The 22,466-nt window shown below is 38.0% G+C and overlaps 1 protein-coding gene across 5 annotated transcripts in view; it reads right to left on the reverse strand.

Moving 5' to 3' along the window:
* Window positions 1-3,964: 3,964 nt before the first annotated feature.
* Window positions 3,965-22,466, reverse strand: part of sema6e (sema domain, transmembrane domain (TM), and cytoplasmic domain, (semaphorin) 6E) — a 154,843-nt gene continuing 136,341 nt past the window's right edge. For 3 of the 5 annotated variants that reach the window (XM_051866638.1, XM_051866639.1, XM_051866640.1), the window contains 2 exons: window positions 21,002-21,154; window positions 3,965-7,972 (listed from right to left, as the gene is read on the reverse strand). In XM_051866638.1, the coding sequence (XP_051722598.1) occupies window positions 6,696-7,972; window positions 21,002-21,154 (1,430 nt within the window). In that variant the 3' untranslated portion in view covers window positions 3,965-6,695. The remainder of the gene's footprint in view (window positions 7,973-21,001; window positions 21,155-22,466) is intronic. The other 2 variants (XM_051866641.1, XM_051866642.1) reach the window with 2 other exon arrangements.

Raw genomic sequence — 22,466 nt, forward strand, 5'->3', positions numbered from 1 at the left:
GGGAGGGGATTTATGAATGGTGTTGTGCCAAATTTTGACTCCCTGCCAAATTATTACCCCCCCTTGTTGAAGTCCCTACCTGATTGCCTAATCCTAACCTCACCCCTTATCCTAACCCCTCCTCCACATCCTAAACCTACCAATACTAGAGGGTTAATAATTTGGTGGGGGTAGGAATTCGGCACAACAATTGAACTGATGCTGGTAGGTCACTTGACAGTAACAACATGGCGGATGTAATACATCCGAATTTCATTCATACTATATTCATACTACATAGAGCATACTTTTTTAAGGGTCGCAAAGTAAATTCAAATAGTACCTACTCATAGTACGTGATTTTGGACGTAGTGATCTGTGTTACGCATTGTTTTCTTTCAACAAGCCATATTATAGATTTCATCAGATTTGAGATTAACCTTGGTGCAAGTGTGTGCTGAAACATGGATGGAGAACGGTATGGTTCAATTTCTTTTTTCTTTTTTTTCTTTTTTTCTTTACCGAGAACTGTTACACCCCTATTGTTGAATGAATCAGTTGATTAAATGAATGAATGACTCACTCATATAGAATATGTGTTTGATCGTTGTACGACATCAAAATACTGCAAGAGCGATTAGAGAGCGGACGGCTCCGTACCTACAGTCACTCTTGGGGTACTTTGATGTCATACACCGATCGGCCTGTGCAGTGCCACTTCAAGTCAAAAACACCTTATCTTAGTTACTTGTTACTTTTCTGAACGAAAAGGTTTTGAACGAATCAGTTCAGTGATTCAATACAATGTTACTGTAGCTGTATAACATGAATTGATAACCTTATAAAGAATATAAGTGAAGGTGAACATTAAAAAAAAACTCAGTCTGAGGAAACACAGATAGGTCTAATATCTAACATCATGTGGAAGACTTCAGGAAAAAATATATTTCCTGACTAAAATAGCAAGTTCAATTTCATAAAGCACAAGTTGGAGTAGGCTATTTTTAATGTTTTTCATTTACAGTAAACACTATGTATCAACATGAATGATACAACCCATATTCTCAGCAGAAAACAATAACAAACAATAAATGGGAGGCATATTAATATCAGAACCATCCATCTCTTTGTAATAAAAATAATGCAAATGAAGGAGTGTAGCGCTGTATATTTATGCCAAACACGGCAGCAATATCATAACCATGACTATCAGCTAAATCTTTCAAGATGATCTCACAGATATAAGAAACAGACCCAAAAGTAAAAGAAAGCATACAGAGAAAGAGAAGGGAAGATAAAAAACTCTTTAAAAAAGAGATATGAAAGATTCTGAGCACAACAGGGATTTACTAAGTTACTTTTTCCTTGAATTAAGATACCAGAAATGTCAGAAATGAAGCAAAAATGTAGTAAATTCCTGTTTTTATTTTTTAACATCTGATTTTGTTTTTATTATATTCTATCTGTTTTATGTTCTAGGCACATATCACATAAAATATGTTGATGCCGAGTTAATTTTATGGGTATGAGGTAATAAATTCTCAGTCCAATTATTCAGATTGAGAAATTAAGTTAATGAATTTATTAATTTATGTATTTGACAAAAATATGACACATTAGATTAGCTACGGAGCATATTGGAAAAATATATGAAAAAATACACCTGGCATATATTAGAGAGTTTAATTTCTGACACTGATACCAACACTAATCAATTCCAGAAAAGCCTCCACACTCCATAAAGGGGCAAAATAATGTTATCCATCCACAGCTAAATAGTGCCCCATATTACACAATGAGCCTATGAGTACACACACATACAGACACACACAGACATATGTAGTCAGCAGAGTTGCATGTCGCAATGTCAGCAGTGTCTATTGTCATACAGGGTTCTGTATACATCCTTTCAGCTGTGTTATTGTGAAACACACAAAAAAAAAAAAATACAAAAAAACAGATGCTGACAAACAAACTCAAGGAGCCAAGTATATCACTATTCACTACAAACCACCACCACAGCATTTTCACAAAAACCTTTCTAGGAAGAGTGAACAGCAGATGTTGAGCAGGTTTAAGGTCATTGCTAAAATTCAAAGTGGATTTTTGGGTGGTCCCCTTCTCCTTCGGATCCAGTGAGCAGACTATATAGCGATTCTCCTCCCATGATGATGAAATTCTATATACTGAACAACAAAATGCATGCAATTTTACCTACAGAAACATTCGGTTGATCCTTACAGTTCTAAGATGAAATCCGTTCATTCCATCTCCCAGAATACATTTCTCTAATGCCCTCTCACTCTGAGCTCTGACAACCAGCCAGAGAAACAGAGCCAGTGAAAGTGAGAGAGGGCTAAAGAAAATGACGGAGGAAGAACCAGGAGACATGAAAGTGTATTCTGGTGTGAATTTGATGATTCTCATGGGGGTGATATCAGGTAGTAGCGCTCTTGATGACACCTGATGAGTACTGAACTAAGAACTGTGGGTAATAACTGAGACTGTTCAGCTCCACCTGTCAGACAACCTGCAGTTAGTGTGTCCGCTGCCTGAATCCAGAGCCACTTATCTGCACCGGAGTCTTTATGGATAGAAAGAGGGGAAGTGAACACCACATAGAGTAGTATGATAGAAAGCGATAAGTTATTGCAAATTTACCTAACACGACGTAAATCCATGGATAAATAAAGTCTGGTGTGGGATGTTGAGTGTTTTTGGGAACTCCATTCCCAAGTAACTGTGGTTCTGCCTTGCTTTCATTGGCTGGATGGGTATGAGCAGTCTCTTTTGGACCCGAAGAAGCTTAGGCCCTGTCCACACGAACACAGGTATTTTCAAAACTGCAGCTTTTTCTATGTGGTTTGGCCATTCGTCCACACGCAAACGCAGTATCCGGTCACTGAAACCAAACTTTTTTGAAAACCCCTGCCAGGGTGAAGATTTTTAGAAACTCCAGTTGCAGTGTTGTCGTGTAGACGGTGAAACCAGAGATTTTGGCTTGTGATGTCAGATCCGGAACCGGTATTAACCTTTTTTCCAGGCTTCTGATTGGCCAACATGACTTTACGGTTAGGGTTATATCGCCACCTGTTGATTTGGCATGCTCTTGACAGCGCTTCATAGCATGTTTTTGCGTTTTCATGTGGACACAATTTTTGTTTTTTTGTTTTTTAAAAAAAGGAGGAAGGAGGAACGATTGTTTATAAAAATACCAGTGTTCATGTGGACTAGGCCTTAGTCACAATAGCAATTCTGGTAAGCTTTCATCAGTCTTTTTTTAGAGACAGAAATGATATAAAGCAAAGGTAAGTGCTAATGTTACCAAAACGTAGCACTGCTGAGCTGAACCCATCAGAGGAGAAAGAAGCCACAACAAATTCACAAATAACAACACAGATTTACAGTGAAAACATTTTTACTTTCTCTCTGAGAAAGTATTCTCTGTATTCATGGAAGTAAAATCTTAAATTTAAAAGTGAGGTGCACTGACAAATGCATGCAGTGAAACACAAGGATTGTCTTGTTTACTAGTAGAGGATTTTCACATGTATAACCTATGCATGTATCCTGGAGAAGCAGAGGCTCTATTTTCCAATAATTTTCTTGTAGAACTGCGTTGTAAACTTGGCTAGAGAGCCATAGACGCCACTTTTAATATATATTCACCTTCAATTCAAGGGCCCAGAGGAGCTAATTGGCTATTAAATAAGTCATGTTTGGCGCTTGAGCTGTACGGCAAACATCATCCATTGCATCCTTGTAGTGCAGCTGGGGTTGGCAAACAATGCCAGAATCAGCTGTGTTTTACATCATGAGACCCCTGGCTCTCCTTGACTACATCCAAACATGTACATGCATTTTAAAAAAAACTGATTTTAAAGGAAAATTTAACAAGCCATCTAAAAAAGTGCCATATGGAGTGTGCACGTTGAATAATAAGAAAAAGCATGTAAGATTAAACCACACAATCATTAAAACAATATGCATGTTATGATCTCTCATTTATTTCTGTTATAAGGAAAATACAACAGTATTCCATAAAAGCAGAGGTGGAGAATCCATGGGGCTTTGCCCAATAGCAATCATAACAGAGCACTGAATCCTGGGAAACTCCAGGACTGTATTTACACTGTGCAATAACAGAAACCTCAATGGTTAAAGCAGATAAAAACAGACACACGCAGTTCCCTTTTCCATCATAGTATCTATAGAAATTCAAAGAAACTACTCCAGTCTCTTTCCACTCAGTCTACTCGCTCCGGTTTTCCGTCGAGTATGATGCAGGGATTCAATCCTCAGTCCATTTTCCACCTGGGATGCATATGATGCGGTAGCCGTCTATTAAAATGTGACATTGCATTTGGTTTTGTGAGGGGCAACAGAGCACATAGTTACAGGCAGCCAACTTGAAAGGTTCATTCAAGTGTACATGATAAAAACTGTATTTCAGACCAGCACCAAGAATTTATGCAAAAGCAGACACATCACAGAATAAGATGATGAAGATGACTTTGAGCAGAGGAACTGTTCTGAGTTACTCTGCCAGACTGAAGTACTGGGAAAAAGCAAAGGGAGGTATGTGTTTGAACTACAGCCAACTGATATGGTCTCCTCATGAAGCACACACACGCAGAAGCCTCTCCTCCAAGCAGAGTGCAAAGCCTAAAAATCTTACTCTCGCCAATAAACGTAAGATCTGAAGATATGCTGCATTGTAAAAGTTCATGTATCTTACATCTTACTTCATTCATCTCAGAACAAACCCATCACTTCTGTGAGGGCAGGGGTTTCTTAAACTAGTGTTGAGTTAAACAAGAAGAATAGAAAGAAAACATAAAAGAGAGATAGACAGACAGAAAGAGAGATGGTAGACAGACAGACGAATAGATAGAACGATGGATAGACAAAACTATGGAACGTAAGAACAATGGAACGATATATAGAACATTGGAACGAAGATAGATAGATAGATAGATAGATAGATAGATAGATAGATAGATGATAGATAGATAGATAGATAGATAGATAGATAGATAGATAGATAGATAGATCTCTTTGGAGGGAAAACTATGTAGATGCTGATCCAAATGCAAAAGCCTCACACAGCCTGGGGATATCAAAAGTATCTAGAAATATATATCTACAATAGTTATGACACATACAGACAACCAAGCTTAAAAAAAATACAAATGTTAAAAAAAAAAAAGATAAATGACGGCCTCTTTGCCCTTTTCTTATGTCCCCTCTCCCACTCTGCCGCCACCCCCCCATAACACATCATATTAAATAAGGCACAAATTTACACAATTAAAATTTGGCTAGTTATTATTCATCTATTTACACAAACAGTTTTAGTGTTAATATTGATACATTGTTTGTTTTAACATAATATAGGAATAACTCAGGACAAAAGAAATTATTTTGTTCTGGACTTGCGGTGTCCTAGCCAAGTGTGACCAGTTTCAGTGTGTCAAACTGCTTCATTGCGCGACACATTTACAGCCAATTAGCAGGTTTTTTTTTTTGTGATGTTTAAAACACTGCTAAATGGAGCAGAAGTATAGACCAATCAGATTACACTGTGGGTGGGGCTATATATAATAGAAAACCGTAAGTGGTCAGGGTTGGACTCAAGATTTATATAGTAGAGATAGCTTTAATCACTTTACCACACCTGGTTAGGACAATGTTCAATGATTCCACTGCAGAAGATTAAAAAAAGTTGATTCACTTTCACAGATTAGCTCATTTTAACAGAGGAGACAGAGGGTAAATACTGGAGCACCTCACACTGATTCTGCAGCGTATAGACAAAGAATACATTCCTCTTAGGTATATACATACATCTCCTTCATAACACTAAGGCCGATTGATCTCACTGGGAACAGAGCATTTTGATGTAACTGTTTCTCTAGCCACATTTAATCATCTGAATTTTAACTTTATTGAGTTTGAGATGTCTAGCTGCATTACACTGGAGTGGACAGGATGTGGTGGATATTATTGCTTATGGTTTTTACAGAGATCTCTTTCAGGTTGTGTGGGCTTTTCACAGCACATCTGCTTTCAAAATAAGGCGAAGGAACTTGTTGAGGGGGCTAAACCATTTCAGTAATCTAGATACATACACTGGGTATGTATATGTACATACCCACACATACATATATATTTTTATATATATATATATATATATATATATATATATATATATATATATACACATACACACACACACACACACACACACACACACATGCATATATACACATTTCTAATTGGGATCAGCACAGTTCATCAACTCTACATCAACAGAATAGTTAAGCCAAAGCAAGAAATATCAGAATATCAAACAAGGTGTTTACACTTGTTCGGATAAAAGTTCAGGTCCGGAGTTTAGGATCAGTGACACCTGTCTAGACAGTCCAAAGTAACACCGTAAAGCCACACACTTATCACTGTGGCAGCCTAAATCTATGTGGACTCTTGTAACTCCTCCCCTCCTAATGGCCAATAGCTGAGCAATACCAATATGGTACAAATATATTCATGAAACAGAAAAACAGTTCAAATGTAAAGTCGACAACACTGGCAGCCAATCTTTCTCCCATAAAGGCAAGTTTTTTGTTCAGTCTTTCAATTGTTCTTGACCACAATCAATTCTGAGAGGTCGCGTAGCCTTTTACGAAAAACCACAGGCTTTTCTTCTCTATTGTTCAGTAGTTGAACTTCCCTGCCTGGTTGACAGGCGAGCTAGCAGGGATGAACAGTGGTTTGGGTGGGACGTCAGGCTTGAGCGAAGCTGTCCGACGGACAATAGCTCCACGGTGGACTTCCGGCTGCTCGCTGTAGCTATGCTGGCGAGTTAGGTATCCGTTAGGGATGAGCGGGTGCCGTACATCACAACCTGAACTGCTGCCGTTAGAGTTCATTCGGGAGAGCAGGAGGGGCTGATGAGGGCTGCGCTGGTTGAAGCTGTGCTGCCGTGGCACCACGCCCCCGCTGGGCATCTTGGGGGTGGTTATCAAAGAGTGCCGTTGTGACGGGTGACGGGACACTCTCTCCAGGGTGGACTGATGATGGGGAGGAATCTCCGGTGGGACGTCCATGCGGCGAGTGAGACTGTCCCGTGGAAGCGTGGAGGAACTGTAGTACGGCGCAGACTCTGTTTCTGGGATCTGTGGCTGTACGCGATTCGCGAACGCCATCTGACCGGCGTTAGCTGACATGGAAGAGGTGAGTACAGTGGGACTCTTGCCCGTGGCCACGTTGATTTCGTGAATGTGTTTCAGAAGCTCGTCGAGCGAAGTGACGTCCACAATCTTGTGAGGGTAGCAGTGATACGGCTGGCTTACCACACGCTCTGCGTTGTGGACTTTGCGTTCCTCCATGTGTGCCGAGCCGCCTAGTACCTGTCCGTTGGTCAGTCCTTGGGAGAAGGGGAAAATCTGATGCTGCATCCCAGTGGTCGGCCGAGATGCTCCCATGTTATGGGACTTGGGTTCTTTAGCATTATTGCAGTTTTGATTCTTCTCCCATTGGTTCTTAAAGGCCTTCATACTCTTGATTGGGAGCTCTGGCGTCGAATCAGGAGTGGGAAGGCCGGAGAGCTCAGCAGAGTGGTGATGATGTGGGTGAATGAGCTCTGTCATGGCAGCATGGTGGGCATTCCTGCGATGCGCCTGCTCTTTTCCATTAGCAAAGAAAGAGTTGTAGAGTTTGGGTGAGGATACCTCCAGCTTGTCATCCTTGCTTTGGCTCTCTAGCAAGCCGTTTAGCTTGGCTAGGCTGCGCAGGGATAGAGCATGTGGGATCGGTGCTTCTGGATCTTTCGACAGCCTCTTGGTCTTGTTAACGTTGTGGTTGCAGTAACAGGAAACGAGGAATCCGGAGAGGAAAGCTCCCAGGACAAACGCCACCAGGACACACGCAATGAGCAGAGTGTAGTGAACACTGTGGTTGGACTTATCTACCTCAGGGGGTCGGCGCACTCCTGCAGAGAGGGGAAGAGAGCAAGATGAGTGCACTGTAAAGACACAGCGAGGTGCCAGTAGGGTTAGCTTTTAACAGTGAGTGAGACTGCAGAGTTCTTAGTAGACTTCTATTCATGTTAGAAACTGCTGACAAACAAAGCAGAGCGCTGGCTGAGCGGGCCGTTCTGAATCAATCCGCAAATGCTCATTGGTTCAACATCAAATAATGCGAGAGCCTCAAGAACAATTGCTAATGGTCTTGGAGGGAGCTAAGTGGTTCTCTCATTAGCCACAGTCTCAAGAGCAGCAGCACTATATGCTTGACTCACAGCTGATTGTGCTGTTCTACACTGAGCTGCATATGGCGTTAAGGTGGTGCGAAAATGACATGGAGATGTTTTCAGTGACTACAAATTAAAATGAATGCACAGACCACCTTACGGTCTTAATGAGCTGAGGGTAGAGGTGATTTTGCTAACATGTGCACGCTCAGATAATTAGTAACTCCCACTGCCATCTGCACAGTCAGCCATCCTTGTTTTTCTCCTTTTTCTGTATTTTATTCTGTTTCTTCCTTATTTATAAGAGCGCCAGTAAATGGAAAAATATGCTGTTAGAGATAATTTACATAGAGAGATATTTTACACTGAGCTGTAAGCTGCTTTGGTAAAAAAAAGTGTCTGCTAGGAACCTAAATATTATGTCTTAATTTTCATTTAACCTCAAAGACCCCCTGAATTCACTTAAAGAGCACAGATTCCTTTACAGTGTTGATGTGTTAGCTATTGAAACTGAAAGTTTGGGTGGGACATAAAAATTGAGACACATCACAGCCATGAAAGTGAAGAGAGGTGAAAGCAATATAGATAGATGAAAATAAATAAATAAATAAACTATCGCTGCATCCGAAATCGCATACTGTCTGTGTAGGTACTACAATTGAATTTGAAATTACTTTGAGCCCATATAAAGTATGTTCTATATAGTATGAATGTGGGTAGTATGAATGAAATTCTGTTGTACTACATCTGCCATGTTGTTACTGTCACGTGACCCACCAGCATCAGTTGATTCGCTTCACTGCCATTCATAAATCCTCTCCCGTGGCCTCATGGGATAGTCTATGAATGCGCACTTCAGAATCTTGCCGGAAGTAGTAGGTCATGTGGGGACTTTTCACCTACTGTTTTTCGAATACTATGCATTCAGACATACTATTGTGTTGGCTTACTGTTTTTCACATACTATACATTAGGGAAGTATTCGATTTCGAATGCAGTGTATGATTTGCTGAAGATTTGCCAATTGTGACTTGCTAATCAAAGATAACATACAGGAACTTAAAGCCATAGGAGTCTTATTTTAAGTCTTAAAAAGATATTCATAAGTGTGGGAACACTTTGCAACATGGCAAGCAAATTTAATACAGCTTTATCTTATCAAATGAAAATGTTTTAGTCCTCCTGTAATCAATAATTTTATCCCTTAAAACTCATTTTTGATCACCAAAATGACATATTTAAATTTTTTTCATGTGAAAAAAATTTCTTCATGCCTTAAAATAGCTTGAATGTAACTCTACACCCTTGCTTCATTCAGTATACGTAGATCAATGAATATGCAAATTAGCCCCGCCTCCACTCAATCACACAAGCTCAGAATACCTGATCCACTTTGTTAAATTTACTTTAGTAAAAGCTGCACAATGGCAAGTGGAAATACTGGTTTAATTCAGCCATATATGTCTGAACCAGAAACTGATTCATCAGAAGAAGTGGAGGAGTTAATTATACAGACTCGTCTACAAGTCGATGTATCAGAATGGTAATGCATTTTATGTATCGCTCTCTATAACATCAGACACATAATGGTAATTAATATGATTAGCCTTTTGCTTGACTACGTTATCAAACAGCTAATATTGTGTTGCTAATGTTACACAAACCATGCTGCTGTTCGCCATCTCAGTCTGCCTTATAAAAATCAGTATCCTTAGAAACGCTTTGAACAACTCAGAACGTCGGTGGAGAAAGGCATATAGTTCATCATAAAATCATAATATACATCATACAACTGCCATATTGATAAATCTACACGATTTTTCATATCAACAGAAAAACATACGGGGATAACCTGGCTTCTCATGAGACTCCCCTGCTGTGCAGCATAGTTAATGATATGCTAAAGCCCGCCCGTACGTTGACAGGATTGGTTACAACATATTTGTGACGTAGAGAACAATGGCGATTTCAAAATGTGTTTTTGAGACTGTCTTGGGTTCACTGCAGTTTTAAAGACAAAACACTCAGAAATGGTGTTGACTGATGAATTTGCACATGGTTTGTCTTAAAGCATATTAAAAACACCACACAGACATATAAACATTAAAAACTTGATTTTCACCACAGGGGGTCTTTATGAGAAACATTTCTTGCAGACTGCAGAGAGCCAAAACTAAAGATAGCTTAAAAGATGTGAAGCAATACCGGCTTAAGACTTTTGGCAAGGCCAGCGCAGTCTCACTGATGCTCACGTCAGCAAACAGCAATGGCAAACACAACACTGTGTAAGGACAGAGTGGGTGGACCACCGTTAGCAAGCTATCGAGTTAGGGAGAGAGCGGGAGAGAGATGCTATTGTGCTTTTTCTAGCTGCTGCAAGCAAAAATACAACTATGAATGCATAATAACTCTATGTGAGAAAAACAAGGATAATCTTCCCTCAGGCATCAATACAAACACATTAGCTGAGCAGCAACTGTGCTAGCTATAGGAGTAGGAAAGCTTCCCGCCAACTCAATTCTTTACTGTAATTTTTTCTCCCTAACTGTTTATAGATGCAAACCAGAATGAGTTATAGCCAAGTAAACTTCTGAAAGAGTTATTGGAAGCTCTTTCCTTTTTTTTTTTTTTTTTTTTTTCTCTTAAATAAGATGGAGTTTCTAAGGCTGATTTCACACTTGGCTAATTTGGAGCATTTGTTTCGGAACCTGGTGCGTTTTCTCTCTTAGTTTGGTTCCTTTAGGTATAAATGAACACAGAAATCGCGCTTGGATCTGCACCAAAACAATCGCTCCGAGCTCGCCCAGGGGCCAATACCATGAAGTCGGTTTAGGTAGCTAGCATGTTTCAGTTTAGCTTGGCTTTTAGCAGTGTTCATCACCATGGTAACTTACGCTCCATGGCTAACCTGTTCCAGGCAAGAGACCAAAATTGAACCAATCAGCTGTGAGCAAAGTGACATGTCACTTGCAATAAAGTCACTCCTCCTGTTTCTTACTCCAAATTAAAGGTCACTACATAGCAAATGATATTTAAAGACAAAATCGTCTGGCTTTTAGCAATGCTTATTTATAGTAATAATTTTGTATGATTTAGATGTTTTGTAATTATTATACCCTTAATCAAATACACATGTACAACGTTAATTTATCAATTATTATTAAGCACTTAGTTTAAAAGAATATAAATATATAAAGGTAACATAAATAAGCTTTAGGATAAATAAAGTTATATAATAAAAATAACTACATGTGAGCTTAAATTTTAAATTCTCTGTATACCTATATCAACTACTGTATATAAACTAACTTCACAACTTTTACTTGCACTGATATAGCAAGATTTTTTCTTTTAGTTGTCCTCTTTCATAGACAGCTCTTTTCTTCTTGCTGTGTAAATTTCTTTCATAGACAGCTCTTTTCTTCTTGCTGTGTAAATTTTTTAAAATTTTTAATATTTTTTCAATCTCGTAATATTCTGCAGAAGAGAGAAGTGAATCGCGCTGCTTCTCTCGCCAGAAGTGAATTGCAGTTTCACTGTTCCAGAACATGTGATTGGCTGTTCGCTACTGATGTCACACCTAAACTCAGGATCAAAGCTAGGCTTTGCATTATAAATTTTATATATTTTAAATATAATCAAATATATATAATTTATCAGTCAGAGTGGGAATCAAGGCTACATTCGTATAAGTAATTGCATGTCACGACAGCTACAGATAAAGTCACAAAAAGCCTGCGGAGCGAACTTGTCAATCCATCTTGATGGATGATGCAGAGGAATGTAGAAAGGTGACCAACTTTGACCAATAAGGGGACAGTTTTACTCACATGTGATTTGCATAAACATATCTTGGTACGCTTTGAAATGTCTTTGTGAAAGAGAACCAGACTAAGAAGAAAATACAACATTGTAACAAATGAAGTCCCTGTTTAGGAACAAAGAAAACTATCTACAGGTGAGAAAAAGTCACTATAACTGACTTGTTTAAAGTTTTTATACAACCCAGAATAAAACTTCTAATAGACCTGAGTTTGCTTCATTCTCTTGTAAGCTATAACAGACTTATGTGCAAATATAATATGGAAGATGTTATTAATAATATAAGGGACCTTTATCTTTCTCTGACTCATTCTTCTGCTCTCTGCTGGTCTATAAACTGAGGTCTTTGGCCCCTGGGAAGCACTGAGGGCCGGCATATGCTACATGATGGGTGACTCACATGCACACACTTTTAGTGTCACTACAGGTTGGTAGTCCTCTTTCATGACTCAATAGCTTTTCGCACAATATACTGGTACACACACAATGACAAATACCTACAAAGGGTATATATGTATATATATATGTATATGAAATATATCAATATTTAAAAAAAAAAAAGTTAGATATCAAATCTTAATATGAATTTTTCAATATCGAAATAAAATACCAGGCTGCATTTATACTAACACTTTATAGCACTGCAGATTATTTAAGCTAACAATGGAACAGTAGAGTTTTTACTGACATAAAAACTGGAAATAAATTAATAAATACAACAGATAAAGTGCTACTTTAAATATATCTAGTTGACTTTGTAATCAGGTCAGTTATTTTCAGGGCCATGCAAACAAGATGATCATCAGTGAAAAAAAAAAAGACATATGAGAGTTTTTGGCTTCCGGCTTATCCTCTATCTCTCTTTTAAAGAAAGTTGGCAGAACAGAGGCTAAATATAGCATAAATATGTGAAGAACAGGGACAGACATAATACAGACAGACCTCACTTTGCCAAAAGACAATCAGCCAGATAAATACATACACAAAAGACAAGAAAGAAAAAAAATTAAAATAAAATGATAAATACACAAATAAATTACATATATAATGAAAGAAAGAAGGAAAATGTCATAGCAGAAATTAAATTATGGGAGCGGGTGAGAATAAAAGAGAATGACGGAGGTATGGAGAAGAGAAGAGAGGAAAGGTGCTTTCACTTTTTCCTGGCTGTGCGAGGGATTGCGTAGGCCTCGCCAAAAATCCAATAACTCCTCATTGACTCAAAGAAAGATAGAACGGGCATGAAGAGGAGAAAAAAGGGATAGAGAGAACTGAGGAAGATGACTACTGTAAGAAAAGAGAATGACAGATTTATTGAGAAAGGATAGGAGAGAAAAAAAATGAATGGTACTGGGAGTAAGAGAGTGGGTGAGAAGAAAAGAGGTTGATAGAGTGAAGTGGTGAAGAGAAATGAGTGACAGCTTTTCAGTGGTGAAAACTTTAAGTCTTTCAATCTTCCTTTCGGCTGTGTGAGGGATTGTGTAGGCCTCTGTCAAAACCCCAGTAACTCCTTCTCAAAGAGTTGGAGAGTGGGAGAAAGAAGTGCTGGAGACATCTATGAATGCCGAAGGGCAAAAAAGCATGTTTAATTGAAAGCAGACTTTTAAGCAATCTCTCAAAGCTCCGCTATAATATAAGTGTGTATATACTAGGGCTGCCAAAGTTAACATGTTCATTTAAGATGAAAGAAAAACTGTAAGGATTCAGTTATCACCATTTATATAATAATGACATTAAAAACGCTTCTGTTTTGGCCTCATTCAAAAGATTAGTTGAAATTGTTGGAACCTTTGCTAAAGCAGCAGCATAAGTCTTCATGTGCAATACAAACAATCTCAGCCAGGTGCTTGCTTATCTGTAAAATATGGAGAAACTTGCCTCATAAAGACCTTTTTAATGGAAAATTTATATATAAATGACATTTAGATCGGTCTTTTATCAGAAGTCTTTAGGAATTTCATTTTTCATGAAGCTCAACAAATATGAAATATTACCTACGAGTATAACACCATTAAATGAACTGCTGCGTGCTTATTGGATTTTCTTTTCTTAAAGGCATATTTCACCCAAAAATAAAACATTCTGTCATTTCCTCACACTCATGTTGTTCCAATTCCAAACCTGTATGAATTTCTTTCTTCTTTAGAACAAAGAAAAATTTGAAGAATGTTTATGTTTTTGTCCATACAAAGTCATGCAGGTTTGGAGTAAACAGTGAAAGAATTTTCATCTTTGGGTGAACTATCCTCTTTAAAACAGGCCTATAATTCTTTCACACACAAACACTTGTTTCTTTAAATGCATTCTTGGTCTCTTTTTCTTTTGCGCTCTGTGTGTGGCTGATTGCCTGTGAAAGGCTCGGGAATGGAACTTTTTATGCACCATGAATTTGATATCACTGAAGAGATCAGGCATTCGGTGATAGTGGGACACTAGGGGTCAAAGAGCTTCAAGGGTTATTGTTGTTCAGTTTATGCACTGTATCCTAGAACAAAGGCAAGAAGAAAACAGCCTCATCCTTGGGGACTATCTATGTAGGTTTTAAGCTTCTCTGTTTTTGTGCATGTCTGCTTTCACTAAAAGGAGGGGGTAGAATCTCATCTGTAAGGACACTACACTCATAAAAATGAAGGTTCTTTATTGGCATCTATGGAACGTTTCCACTGGACAAAAGGTTCTTTATAGTAAAAAAGGTTCTTTAGGTTTTTAAAATGTATTTAACACTAAGACTGGCTCTTCGGGGAAGAACTGTTCACTAAAAGGTTCTTTGGGGAACCCAAAATTGTTGTTCTATGGCATCGCTTCAAAAACCCACTTTATTTTTGTAGTGTAGATGCTAAGTATTATTGGCAATCACTCACTGTGTATTTAGGAGACTTTAATAATTGTTTGTGTTAGGCATATGCAGAACTCACGTTTAATGTGATAGTTTCATCCTTACATCTTCTATAATACAATATATTGTTAGTTTCGAGAGCATTCACATTAGTGAATAAACATTTGTATGTCCTAATGGACGGGTGGTAGAAATTAAGCATGCCAGAGGTTCTGGGTTCTAATCCGCCCTTGAATAGTTTATTATTTTTTTCCCCATCAGTGATTGTATATCAAGAGCAGAGACACATTTGTGTGCATCTTGTTTTGTGATTTCACCGGATTAAATAGAGAGTCTCCGCAACAGCCTTAAGCGATAGACTGAAGCGCTCGTTTGTGTGAAGACTGTGCATAAGCGCCAAGAGAGCAATGTTGTCTTCCGCCACTGATAACAGCGGCAACGAACACTCAGCATGATTTCAAAAACAACACATTCCAGCGCCAAATCGCCTCTTATTTAACACAAATGAACAAATTGCTAATCAAATGGAGAGGTTTCTTTTGTACTAGGTACATTCGTGTCACGAGATGTTTCAGAAAATTGGTGGGGACAATATTGACGCTGGCAAAAAGTGGTGGGGACATGTCCCACCCGTCCCACCCGCAAATTACACCAATGGGCTTAAGGTTTTCGAGGGCATTCAATAGTCTTGATTCTTGATTACCCAATTACCTCTAGTGCTTTTACTCTCATGTGAAAGTAGCAATGCTGTCATAAAATGTTTTTTCATTGGCTGCATGTGGAATAGGCAGGACATACCAAGATCCTGCATCTGGGAGCAATGTAGTTTTTGTAATTAGGCAGACTTGATTTTAAGGCTTTGCTCAAGCAACTGGTATTGATTTTTTTAAATCAAAAGGTTCTTTAGTAGTAGTACTAGTTGTGCAGCTCAGGGCAGGGGATTTAACATCTTAAATTTTAAAAAGATTCAAATTGAAATTGTATACCATCAAGTGGCTGATCAGCCTTCAGAAACAGAAATGAATGTCTGTGGGCTTTTGCAAATTCACTCCTGTTGCATTGTCTGTAGGACTTTTCAGACTGCTTTATAGAGGGCCACGAGAAGTTGAAATCAAGCCTTTTGGTATCTAGTTCGACCCAAGCAAATACCAGGAAATGAAAGCAAATTAATTCAGTCAAAAGGTGACTGACATCTTCTGATCTCCACACAGAAGTGCAAAATCTGCTGGAAAATTAAACACGGATGAGTATTACTTCATCTCATGATGGAATATAATTGACAATATGAGCAGGTACACAGAGAACAGCAAACAAAAGTAAATAATTGAGCGCGTCTGAACCCATGAACACAGGAAATGAGAAAATGGGAAAAATATCCTGCCTAAATGGATTTGCATTTTCAGCTCAGCGCTCTTGTTCCCTAAATGCAGTATTTGATAGAGTCTGCAGAAGCTTTTATGAAGTCATTTTGTATATAATTTGACAGGAATTGACATGGAAATAGTATTTAACATGTTTAACATCCTTCTTAAAATATATTAATCTTATATATCAATACAATTAAAAATCTCTTTTTTTTTCACATAACTCGCATCAGGGCTTGATCTCAACAGAAGCGCATGCGCCGCCTTTACCTCCAAGAGAAAATTATGTGAATATAGTCTTGGAGGGGTTTAAGAGGTTGCTAGGTAGCAAAAAAAAATATTATATGGTTTATTAAATATGGTTTATTATATATAAACCATTTTTATTATACATAAAACATACATTGATAGCAAACGAACAAGTTAACATGCATTCGATCTTAGAAAAAAGTCCCAGCAATTGTTTTATTACAACAAAAATGAAAAAAAATAAAAAGGTATTTTATATCATATACATTTTAAATACATATATTATATTATAAAATTTAAATATTAATGAGAAAATATAAAATATGTTTTTTGAGGTTGCTGTATAACTCATTTCTATGTAATGATACCTCATGCAAATTGTCTAGTAATCATTGGCTGTGCTTTGAAAGGTCAGCAGCGAACAAGTTTGAGCATCGCATTGCAAGACAGTGTCGGGGGTAATGGTGTAGACTTCAATGCATTAGATAAGGTTGATGCGAATCATGTGAAAAGACCTTTAGAATCCACAGAAGTCAACACATTTTATAGAATATCACATTTCAAAACATCATGCATAATTCGATGCATCATGCATTCAAAGCCAAAAAAGCAGATTTCTCACTGGAGAGCGACTCCTCTTAAGCAAACCGAAGATGCGCTTTCAAACGTAGATGACGTTAGATTCATGCAGCGGTTTCAAACATACTTGTTGACACACCACACAAGCAGATTGGAAAATAAATGCGAAAACTCAAGGGAAGCGAGCAGCTGGTCCAGCTCGAGATCTTACAACCTTAGAGAAGCAAACAACAAGCATGCGGGAAGCAATCAAACTTTATACAGTCTCACTCTGAAGCCTGAGTTGCATGTCTAGTTCAAGTATCTCTAATCCTTAGAAGAAAATTATGAACTATTTGAGACAAAAAAGGGCGGCAGAATTCTAGAAGAACTAAAAAAGCTGAAGACAATAATGTTAAAGTCGGACTACAGCGCTCAGGCTTTACGAGACTCTAAACTAAACCCAGAGGGGGAAAATAAGGAAGGCTTTATAACATAAGAAGGTGAAGCATTAGTCTGAAAAAAACAGGCAGGTTAACAGAACACTACATCTCTCCAGTCAGAAGGGCCGGAGGATGAGAGGGAGGGGGCAAGGAAAAGGAGAGGGGGGCAGAGGGTTTTAGGAAGCGCATTATATGGATCCGAGCACTGTATGAGCCCACAGTTCTTTAGAAATAAGTAGCGTGTGTCTGTGTGCACTACTTACTAGCTTGTGTGTGTCGAGTCTGCATGTGTGAGGGCATGTGCTTGGTTGATATAAGGAGAATTTTCGGGGAAAACAGGATCCATTTTTTGTGACCTTTGGTGATGGACATTATTACCTGGCTCTGGCTACATGGGCGGCAGGCTGACTGTGACATTTACAAGTGAAACGCTTTAATGAGAAGGACGTCACTTTGCTCTTTTCGGGAGCAGAGCTCCTATAAAGTCGATTAAAACCGTTACCACACCTGCCTTTACTGAGTGGATTTTTTAGTTTTTTATTGGAGTCTTGTTTGGGTGTGTGATTGGACTGAAAATCAGCAGATTTTGCACTCCGTCTTTTTCCATTATCTTTCCGCTTCTTCGATGTGAATGCCTCAATGTCTTCCACCCAATTTCAACATGTTTCCATCCCTCGCTGACTCCCTAAACCTCAGTCTCTCTCCGTTTCTCTTCCTGCTGCGGTATTAATAGCCTCTCTGCAGGACCGAATGCGTCTTCAGCCCGGAGTTCAGCCGGAGTTCATTGTCAGTTCATCTTTGACTGTGTTTTAATGAGTTTCAGAATCCGCCCACCCCCTCATGGCAGTCCGTCCTCTAACACTCACGCAAATTATCTAGGGGCCAGAGTTCCTGCCATCATAGCACTTATTCGAGTGTGTGAATGACCTGTGAGAAGGTGTGTTTAAAATAACATTAACGAGCGGCGTGGACTAGGCAGCAGCCACCTCAGAACAAATAGAGATTTAGTTTCGGCAGACATCATTATCGCTTTCTTTTTATATATATAGAGGGAGAGAGAGAGAGAGAGATTCAACCACGCATGCTTAAGTCAACACTACCTAAGTTCGTAGGAATGGAATGGATCGCTTGACTCTGACCCTGCTTACTAAAATAAACCCTAATGATGCAGACTGAATAAAGGCAAAGACTGAATCATTAGCAAATGACATTTTAACTAAGAGCTCGAATAACTGAGCTGAGCGTACTAACAATGTTTATGAAGAAGAAAAATCTAAGATTGAATATGATTGTTTCAAATGATCCAATCAAAGTCAATAATGCCAGGGGCTGAACCGCGTAAGCCAAATCTGAACAGTGAATGAGCACTGGTAAACTGAAGCACTTTTCTAGAGGAATTAGGTAAGTCACCCAAATGCATCCTATTAATGAGTTTAATCAGTATATGGGTCATTGACGAATAAGGTTTTTAAAAGTGTAAAAAAAAAACATAATGGAGATATAATTCATTTTGAAGTTTTATTAAGTGTTAACAATGAGATTATGTGGTTCTTATAATCAATTAACACTGCTTTTGCCATTTTTTACAAGATGGACAAAATTTGTCACCAAAAAAGTAATTCGGTTTAACCAAAATTTTGGTTTTACTGAATGACACTTTTGGTTATACCGAATGACGATGTTTTCAAACAATACTAACAGGCTGATATCTAGCTAGCTAGCTAGTTAGCTTGCTAGCTAGCTAGCAAAAGGAAAATCAAACATTTTATATTTAGTACAAGTTTTTAAAATATTATAACATTTTCCATGTTTTATAGCGGTTGTACCGAATGATCTGATGTTTCGGGACATGCGTATGAGCAAGTGAAAACATTAATTTTTCAATAGTTAAAAGAGAGTTAGTTACTTTGCGTCCTTTGCAGGTGTCTGAATGATGTCACATCCTGTCACATGATATTGAACGCATTACTTGATCCAAAATGGTCCCTTTATATTGGTTACTCCGAATGACACCAATGAAATTAATTTTTCCGGACATTCTTTCTCATAACAAAGCAATGTTGATATATGATTATGAAATCATGCCAGAATAAAGAATATATACATTTATTACATTTTAAGATGTTTTAATCACAAATGAAATGTCTATATTGGCCTTTGGACGGTTAAACCAAATGACCTTTTGACACTTCAAAATCTTTAAAATAACTTTATATGTAGCAAAATATAATTAAAATCTTTTGGATTCAGTAAAAGAGATCTAGTTGTACTACCTTATATACTTTGGATGTCATATCTTTGTTTATTATTATTATAAAGGCCTTTGGACAAAAAAAATGACCCATCACGTCATTGACCCATATACATGACATAAATGTAATATTACATCTTGCATCTGCACAAAATTAAACAAATGCACATGTGAACTTAAACTAAGTCACATTGTGAATATGCTCTTTCTGCAAAAAAAGCAAAAACATTTAAATTAATACATAGAATGTTTGAATATTTGTTTTCAATTTTCTCATCAAACTAATATTTTTGTAGACTAAAATTAGATGCCATTACTAAATTAATGAATATGAAATTATCTGCACCTCTCACATACTCTGGTCTGAAATGCTGAAAACAGACAAGGAACTGTTGCTTAGACAGGAAGTAATGGTTGTATAATTTTAAATTAATCAGTATGACTAAATGTCACATTGAGGCCGGGTGTGAAAAACCATCAGCCCTCTGAGGCACTGTGTGTATCAACACATTACCCCTCATCAACAAGGATACAGAAGTTGAGGGAGGTGAAGAGAGGGAGATATAAGGCGAATTGTGTATAAACCACCGCACCTCTCCTGTCTGCAGGTCGTTTGATTGCACAAGCGTGCGACTGCTCTTGACCGAGCGGCTGAATAGATTGCACGCTGAAAATTTCTATCAGGCGGCGTCTGCCCGCGGGTCTGTAGTTGCTGCTTATTTATCGACTGCTGGTGCTTCTCATTACAGGCTGAGTGGATGATCATAACGGCAGGCGCAGGATTTATGATCATTTTGCTGCATTCTCGCAAACTTCAGCCAGGGATACATGAGTGGAAACCAGACAAAGTACCTTTGGAGATATAGGGCAGACTTAAATGTATTAAAACAACAAAGACGACTGCAGACAATTCGTTCCTTTTGTTTGTCTAGATGGAACAACAGGGAAGGTCGAATGCGATGAGCACGGACTAGCAGATTGCTTGACTCAAAGGTTTTTTTTTTTGGTTTTTTTTTAGGAAAGAGAATTTGTTTGCATCTCCAAGTCGGTATATGTGTGAGTGTGCACTTTACTTTGATTCTTTGTGATTCTTTTTACTTTGTTTCTTTGTGAGTATATTTTGTGTTGTGCGCAGCTGTGGGGTCATGCAGCGGAATCCAATACAGCGCTAGAAAAGTTGAAACTTGGGATAAAGGGAAGCTAGAAGACAGACAATGGGCCAAGGGCCTCTCCCCACCCCCTTACCCTCCATCTCCACACTGCCTGGCTCCAAGTCAGGAGAACCCTGCCCTCCCCGCCTCCCCTCCTCGGGGTGGGTACCTGTCTCAGAGACACCCTTGACTTTAGGCAGAGCTGGCCCCTGATTGGTTGTGCTGGCGCTTGTGGGTGAGGTCTTTCCTGTGGTTGTATTGGAAGGCAAAGTTACTTATCAGAAATATCCATAATATGCATTTTAAATCAGGAAAACATCCATTTAAATATATTAGATCAGCATATTTCCATTTTGTACAGTATCAGAGATTGTTCACCCAAAAATCAGTCATCAGGTACTCACCCTGATTTCATTCACAGCCTGTACAATGCTGTTTATAATTATAATACAATGTGTCTCAGTGTTTTTTGTCCATACAATCAATGTCAATGGGGTCCAGTGTGGTTGTTTTGGACTCCATTGACCTCCACTGTGGGCAACAACAGCTGAAACATTCTTCAAAATATGTTCTTTCACTTTCCATAGAAGAATTAACATTGTACAGGATTGGAACAACATGAGAGTGATGACAGAATTATGACAGAATTTTCATTTTAGGGTTTTAAAGAGATTTTTTTTTTGTCCATATAACTTAAACTATTAATTTTTTCAAATGTTAAATAAAAAAACTCAGACTAAATGAAAATTAGAAATGTTGCCTTGACAATTATCTGAACTAAAATAAGTTTAAACTGAAGTACCAAAATGACTAAAAATAAATTAAAGATTATATTAAAATATTAAATATTAAAAGAAACAAATGAATAAAAATAACAAAAGCACAATACAAGATTACTAAAATGAAAACTAAAATATAAAAATAAAAGCTAATTTAAAATATTATTAAAAACTATGGTAGTATATAAATGGAACCACATTAACATGGAAAACACCATTGAGAAAAAAAAAAAAAAAAAAAAAAAAATCTTATTTTGCCTTTCACCAAAGAAAGAACACTATACAGATTTGTAATGATGTGAGGGTGAGTAAATGATGATCAAATTTTCATTTTTGGATGAACCATTCCTTTAAATAGTTTAGTAAAAAATTTCAGAAGTTATAAAATTTATATGAAGGGTGCTATAGAAATCACAGTACAAATCACGTAAAACATGAAAAAACAAAACACATCTTCTTGCAGCAAAATCAATATTACATTTTCTTTGTTTTGTTGTGGTATCACATGAATTTCTAACCCCAGAGCTGGCAGAATCGAAACTTGGAGGCATTTGATCTGAACTGAGCTAATCTCACAGAAGCCTCTTTTTGAACAGTTTCCCCTCCCTTCTCCATCCATCCCCCACAATGCGCTGATCCTAAACATACTTGCGGACCATATACTTTGAGGATATCCTCATGAGTCCGATTCTGAGATTTAGCTCTCCTCATTCCTGGGCGACTTAAAGTACCGGCGACCTTGCGGAGTTCTCTTTCTGAAAGACTCGTTGTCCTTGGGCT

This window comes from Ctenopharyngodon idella, chromosome 16 (genome assembly GCF_019924925.1).
Source record: "Ctenopharyngodon idella isolate HZGC_01 chromosome 16, HZGC01, whole genome shotgun sequence".
Classification (NCBI taxonomy): Eukaryota; Metazoa; Chordata; class Actinopteri; order Cypriniformes; family Xenocyprididae; genus Ctenopharyngodon; species Ctenopharyngodon idella.